Source organism: Cololabis saira, chromosome 5 (genome assembly GCF_033807715.1).
Source record: "Cololabis saira isolate AMF1-May2022 chromosome 5, fColSai1.1, whole genome shotgun sequence".
Taxonomy (NCBI): Eukaryota; Metazoa; Chordata; class Actinopteri; order Beloniformes; family Belonidae; genus Cololabis; species Cololabis saira.
The window spans coordinates 46,918,112-46,925,603 of NC_084591.1; the positions used below are offsets into that span (position 1 = coordinate 46,918,112).

The following is a 7,492-nucleotide window of genomic DNA, read 5'->3' on the forward strand; positions in this document are numbered from 1 at the left end:
ATAACATTTATTTATGTACAAAAAAGAACAAGACTACAAAAAAAAACTGTTTTAAACTTAAAAGACCCACAACAGGAGCTGAAACTATTTAAAAGTGTGATTCTGGGAGCATCACCTGCCTTCTACCAGTGAAACCAGTCTTTCCGGGGATATGGAAACAGCTTCCTGTCACACTTTTTTGGGCACGTTGGTGATTATGGGTTTGGGACGCGTCTTAAAGATCAGTTTCCGTTTGATGATTGCAGTTACGGAGTAAGAGGTGGAAGCAGGTCCTTGCTGGTTGGTTTCCATGACGACCTGTGTGGCATCATCGTCACCGTTAGTGTCATGGCCGTCCTCCAGATGGCCGGGGTGCTTGGTGAGCACAGCGAACGGCTTCTCCAGTTTCACCTGCTTCCCGTAGAGAATGTGATGTCCTACGATCATGACCGGCACCCCCTGGTGGACAGAAGAGGAACAGCACTTTAACAGTTTTACCGGCGGCGCTTTAACTTATGGCAGAAAAAGCAGCCATGTGAATTCATTTTCATTTTTGGGTGTTTATTATTCAAAAAACACACAAAAACCAATATTTCAGTACTTAGGCCCGTTTACACGTAGCAAAAACGGTGGTGTTTTCATGCGTTATGGCCGTTCGTTTACACGAAAACGAAGCTCAAAGTCATTAAAAACGATCATTTCTGAAAACTCGGGCCAAAGTGGAGATTTGCAAAAACTCCGTCTTCACGTTTGATTGTAAACGGAGAGAAACGGGAATTTGGGCTTCAGAATGTCACATTATGCCACAGAAACATCACCACACTGCAAAAACTCAAAATCTTAACATGAATATTTGTCTTATTTCTAGTTAAAATGTTTCATTTCTAGTCAAAAAAATCTCATTACACTTAAAACAATAATCATCACTGGAAAAAAGTGAAAATTTACTTGAAACAAGTGAAAATTGTCAAATAAGTTATTTTTCTGGTAATGACTCTTGTTTTAAGTGTAATAAGATTTTTTGACTAAAAATGAGACATTTTAACTAGAAATAAGACAAATATTCCTGGTAAGATTTTGAGTTTTTGCAGTGCAGCGTCATGAGTGCGACCTGTGTTTAAAATTTGTTTGGACACCGTCAATATTTTCTTGTATTTTACCTGTTTTATATTCTAAAGTCACACTTAAAAGTAACTCCACTTCTCTGTCACTCCAAACCAAAGACTCTCGTTCATCTTGGAAGTAACTGGAAGTTACTCGTGTCATTTGTTGATGTTTTTTTCCAGGATTCTGATTGGCTAGCATGACTTTATCTTCTCGTTACACTGCCCCCTGTAGGTTTGGCTGCTCATAGCACCTTAACAGATATTTATGCAGGTTCCTGGAAATGATGGTATTTTTCAAAACTTAGAGGGGGAAATGTCGGCTTTTGTAAATACCCGGCTAAGTGTAAATGTGGCCTGAAACAGACTTTATTTGTCAATCCGGATTTGCATCGGAAATTAAATTTCGATGCAAAGGCAATGTGGCAGAGCAGTGAATATGTCATATTTACAGTTTAGATAAATAAATAAAATACGAAATAAGTATATTTACATAGTGCAGATACAATAAATGGGATGTGATAACATAGTCCGTATGTAATGCAGATGTATGGCAGATGCACTGCAAAAACTCAAAATCTTAACAAGAATATTTGTCTTATTTCTAGTTAAAATGTCTCATTTTTAGTCAAAAAAAATCTCATTACACTTAAAACAAGAGTCATTACCAGAAAAATAACTTATTTGACAATTTTCACCTGTTTCAATTACATTTTCACTTAAAATAAGTAGAAAAATCTGCCAGTGGAACAAGATTTTTTTGCTTGTAATGAGAAGATAAATCTTGTTCCACTTGTTCCTAAACACTTCAGTTAACGTTCCCACTGTGGAGTGATAACTGGAGCCCAGGTTATACCTGTCAAATAGTTTTGGTTTTTTCACATTTTGTCTTTGAGACGTGGGCCTGTGTTGCGTTTGTCCCAGTGCTGTACCTCTTTTGTGTAGATCAGGTCTCCCATCACGTTTCCTGCCAGACCGGAGTCGTGTCGCGACACCACCTCCCCTTGCAGCTCCACCAGCAGCCAATCAGGAGGAGCGCTGCCGTCCACGCTGGCTCTGCAGGAGAAGATGCGCATCAACAAGTTTCACACCGCAGACAACAAGGTTTTCTTCATGATCAAACCATCCAAAGAGAAGACACTCCGTACGTTTACATGCAGCAAAGAAATGGGATTTCTGATGGTATCAGATAAACATCCAGAAGACCCAATCACTTGTCTGAGTTTACATGAGAATGGGATAAATGTCCAGAGCATGGCTGTAACCATGGTAACCATTTCAACAAAGAGCCACTTCCGGTTGACGGTTGTTTTGTTTGGCGCCAATGTTACGCCTTCCGTTTATTTTTCCACTTTATTTTGATCTGCTCCGGTGTAGGGCTGTTCGATTAATCGATTTTAAATGGTTATCGCGATTATGTAATTAGAACGATGTTAAAACGTGAAAATCGTAAAATCGATTTTTCACTTTTTTTTTTTTTTTTAACCTTGTCTGCACACATATTAATGATTGATACCATATTAATGATTGATGGAAATACCTCTCAATACCTGCGACAAGTGCCCCATCAGAGAGGCTCTTTAGTGTAGGAGGGGGCGTTGTAACATGCCACCGGGCATCCCTCAAGCCAGATGCCGTAGACCGGCTCGTGTTCCTTGCAAAAAACTTGCAAATGTGAATATCAAATGTAATGAGTGACATTACACACCTCTACCTCCTTCATGGGTTGATTATTATTTAGCATGCAAAGACCCAGTTAAGTTCAATTAGAAAATGTCTTGTTTTATTTAATTGGAAATATAACTTACTGTATGTTTGCAAGTGCTGATTTGCTAATTTTTTTTTCAGAAATAAAACTTTATATTTTATTATATTTAATAAAAAAAAATTTCAGCTTATTTTACAGAGTTTTGCACTTTATTCATTAATTTTTTGTTTAATAAGAGCAAAGTTTGCACTTAAAGCCCAATGGGGCAAATGTTCAATAAAAAAACAGCATATTTGAAATAATTTCTTTGCCTTTTGTCAATTCACAAAATAATCGCAATCGAAAATCGGATTTTGAGAGAAAAAAATCGAGATTTTATTTTTGGGCAAAATCGAACAGCCCTACTCCGGTGTCCTGATGAAGCTTCTGCAATCTCTTTCACAATCTTTTTAAAAGTGTTTAAACAACAACTATTTAACACGCGCTGTCTCCTTTCACTTCTGGGTGAAGCCCCAGAGGAAATTCTCCAGCATGCACAGACTGCAATATCCGATGTCTCCGTATACATGGTGCATAATGAAAAAAAAAAAAATCTTCCCCCAGTTCTAACTAATATAGAAACATGCAGCATGTGTTGTCTTCATTCTAAGGCTGATACAAGACTTTTCATGTTTTGCGGCTCCAGACATATGTTTTTTGCGTTTTTGGTCCGTTTCATTTTTGGTCCATTTCTCTTTCAACATTTTGGGTTGCCGACCCCTGAATTAACCAGTTTGAGTATGGACTCCCCGGTATCCTCCACTAGGGGGAGCCCTAAGCCCTTCTCCCACGCTGCTTTGAGTTTATCTGTGGGCGCACTCCTAAGATCCAGTAACATGCCATAGAAAGATGATATGAGCCCTTTTTTAAGTGGGTCTGTGGCAAGAACTTTCTCAAAATTTGACATTGGAAGGCTGAATTTCCTACTTAATTGCTTGAAAGATGCCACGGTGTTGTCTATGAACAAATCTTCAAAACGGATTATACCCTCCTGTGCCATCCCTGGAAGGTGGGGTCCTCACAGGACGGTTTGAAAAAGTGATTTGATGCAATGGGGCTAAGAAGAGAGAAGCTGTGAAAACCAAAAAACTTCCTAAATTGGGCCCAAATTCTAAGAGAATGTTTAACCACTGGGTTTTTGATTGATTTAAGTGAAAGAAGTGGAAGTGAGGAACCGAGTAGGGCAGGAATTGACAGATTATCAGTTGGATTTAACTCCATGGCCACCCAATCAGGGCGGTCAGCGCTGCAGTAGAAGGACCAGAATGCAAGGCAGCGCAGGTTAGCAGCCCAATAATAATAACGAAAGTTTGGGAGGGCCAGGCCACCTGCAGACTTAATTTTTTGAAGGTGAGTTTTGTTCAAACGTGGCCGTTTACCCCGCCATAAGTATGAAGAAATAACTGAGTCAAGAGACTGAAAAAAGAACCAGGAATAAAGAGTGGTAAGGCCTGGTATTTATGGATTTCACGCTGTGATTGGGGATCAGTCATATCGGGATCGCCACATACTGATCTTGGTGATCGGCTCTCAAAATCCTGATCGTGCATCTCTAAACAATTCTAGCTGCAATGTCAAATTAAGTCACCTGTGATGTTCTCAGATTCAACACCTTAGTCCAGCGGTTCCCAAACTTTTTTAGCCGCGCACCCCCTTCTATGTCTCAACCAGGTTGACGCACCCCCGATCCCCCACCCAAAAATGTGATGCTTTTTTTTGTTGTTTTTTGGTATAGTCTTACTAACATGTTGTATTCTAAATCTAGGCTATTAGTATGTAATCATGATGTTCAAAATAATTCAAAATAAAAAATCTTATTTTTGCATGTGAAAACCCCCTGTCAGGCGATGTGTCGTGGCAGCTGGACTGTTAAACCTAAATTATGGTTCCGCGTTAAATCGACGGCGTAGGGTACGTGGCAACGCACAACGTACGGTGTGCGTCGCCGCGTACCCTACGCTGTAGGCTCTGCGTCGGTGTAACGCGGAACCATAAATCAGCCTTCAGACAACTCATCAAACGGAAGGTGGATGGCGGACATGAGTTCCCGTCCATTATTGAAGTCTTAGACTCCTGCGACAAAGATGTTTTATCCAAGATTAACTGTTTGCATCGTATTCTGATAGCATTGCCTGTTACAAGTTGCTCCGTGGAGCCTTTTTTTAGTCGTCAACAGGACCAGATCCGTCAGAGCGACGACGCTCACAGAGAAACTGAGGAGCCTCTCGTTGCTCATGTTTGAAAAAGATTTGAAATGTGCATTTTCTGTATTTAACAGCGTTTGTGTGTAATGTATATGATTAATAACAGCAGCACGTCATTATAGGCGCCCCTCTGCTCCTTCACCCGCCCCCCTCTCTCCTCCCCGACACACACTTGTATGAGCTGCAGCACAAATTGATGAAACCAAAACAAACTAAGCAAACGTAATTCATTTGGTAGAGAGAGTCCAGTTACTACAGAATAGCCTACAGTTCAGTTGAACGTTACACTCCCCGAAAAAGTGTCGGGTCTGACACATCCACAGCATTAATTATGCAGGGCAGGCTGCGAGAGTGCGGATGGGTTTTATTACAGACGTGCATTTTGAATAGCCTGCATTTATTTATTCATTAAAATTACAGTTTTTGATTTAAAATTTTACAAAGGAAATTTTTATTTACACATCTTTATTGTGTGAAAAAAAATAAAATGATCAGACCGCCATTACATTTTTCATCTCGCGCACCCCCTAGAGGCAGCTTGCGCACCCCTGGGGGTGCGCGCACCACACTTTGGGAATCCCTGCCTTAGTCCATACCAGGGGTCGGCAACCCGCGGCTCTAGAGCCGCATTCGGCTCTTTAGTGCCACCCTAGTGGCTCCTGGAGCTTTTTCAAAAATGTTTGACTTTTTTTTTCTTCCTTTTTTCCTTTTTTTCTTCTTTTTTTCCTTTTTTCCTCTTTATTTCTTCCTTTTTCCTTTCCTTTTTAATCTCGATTTTTTTCTCGAAATTTCGACTTTTTTCTCGACATTTCAACTTTTTTCTCAACATTTTGACTTTTTTCCTCGACATTGACTTTTTTCTCAACATTTTGACTTTTTTCTCAACATTTCAACTTTTTTCTCAACATTTCAACTTTTTTCTCAACATTTCAACTTTTTTCTCAACATTTCAACTTTTTTCTCGACATTTTTACTTTTTCTCGACCTTTCGACTTTTTTCTCGAAGTGCATAATGAAAAAAAAATCTTCCCCCAGTTATAACTAATATAGAAACATGCAGCATATGTTGCCTTCATTCTAAGGCTGATACAAGACCTTTCATTTTTTGCGGCTCCAGAAATATTAGTTTTCTGTGTTTTTGGTCCAATATGGTTCTTTCTACATTTTGGGTTGCCGACCCCTGGTCTATACCAAACCATAATTAGTGTAAGAGCTTATTCTCTGTTTTGAAATACATCTACTGATATATCGGTCACAATATTCAATACACTGACTAAATAGGAATTAATCAACTCTGCTCCAGGTGAACATGATTTTAATGCAGCTAAGTTCAATCAGTCATATAACTGAACAGTTAAAAGTAACTCCACAAGCTGGGAGTTCACATGTTAAGATTAAGGCAGGCCTTGATGTTTCCAAATCAATTAAAGTTATTGTTACCAGGACATTAAAATAAAACATTTGTGATTACATGTTAGTTAATAACTAAGTGTCATTATTTTTTGTGTAGTATTTCATCATCATTAGGAGCCTCTCTGGGCCCCTAGGATTTTTTTTTGCTAGATACTTTGATATATCGGTTAATAATTTTTTTGCAGAGTTATTTGACTTAATATTTTTTAAAGAAAAAAAAAAAACTTTTGAAATCATTAATAAAAAAGTGGAAAGAGGGCTTAATTTTTCTCCACTTACAACAATGTATGTGGTATTTAGCCAGTGAGAGAATGACATTAACCAAGGACACTGATTTGTCAATAGTATCTATATAAAAAATAATGTTAACGATTTCTAATTTTGGAATGTCATTCATTTTTAAAGATAGCCAATTTCTAATTTCATACCAAAACATTTGTGAGACAGGACACAATAAAAACATGTGATCAAGTGATTCTTCAGATTCATTACAAAAAGCACAGGGGTCAACTTCAAATTTAAATCTTTGTCTCAAAAATTCAGCGGTTGGATACATTTTATTATTAAAATGAGTTTCCTTGACTTTGGGGGGAATAAAGGGCCATTTGATATAGTTTGAGTGGCTTTATCTAATGTAGACAAACTTAAAGACTGGGAAGTGTCAGAATATAAACCTCTCTGGGCCCCTAGGATCTGTCTCCTTTTCGGTAAGTTGTTGTGAAAAAGTGTCTTAATTGTAATGTGTGATTGTTTATTAAACGAATGAGTAAAAAAGGTTAATTATAAATTATAAAAAGCTATACACAATATTCAATTTGAAAGTGTCTGTGATGAAGTTAGTTCAAAGTTCTTACCTTACAACTATTTGCACCATCACATTTAAATTATACTGAATTTAAAGCAAAGATAAAATGTTCCCAAAGGAGCACTTTAAAGCGAACAACTAACAACAACTAACGTTAAATAAACAAACGAGGACTTCTAGTGCTAGTCTGGATTTCCCGCGAGCAGTACGTCCCGTCAGCGTGATGACGTACTTCCGTCTA

General features: G+C 38.4%; 1 protein-coding gene across 1 annotated transcript; it reads right to left on the reverse strand.

The window, feature by feature from the left end:
• On the reverse strand, nucleotides 1-7,474 carry chtf8 (CTF8, chromosome transmission fidelity factor 8 homolog (S. cerevisiae)). The gene is made up of 3 exons (XM_061722301.1): nucleotides 7,301-7,474; nucleotides 2,015-2,138; nucleotides 1-438 (listed from the first exon to the last, which is right to left on the reverse strand). The coding sequence occupies exons 1-3, from the start codon at nucleotides 7,318-7,320 to the stop codon at nucleotides 169-171; spliced, it is 414 nt and encodes a 137-aa protein (XP_061578285.1). The 5' UTR covers nucleotides 7,321-7,474; the 3' UTR covers nucleotides 1-168.
• Between the last annotated feature and the right edge of the window lie 18 nt (nucleotides 7,475-7,492).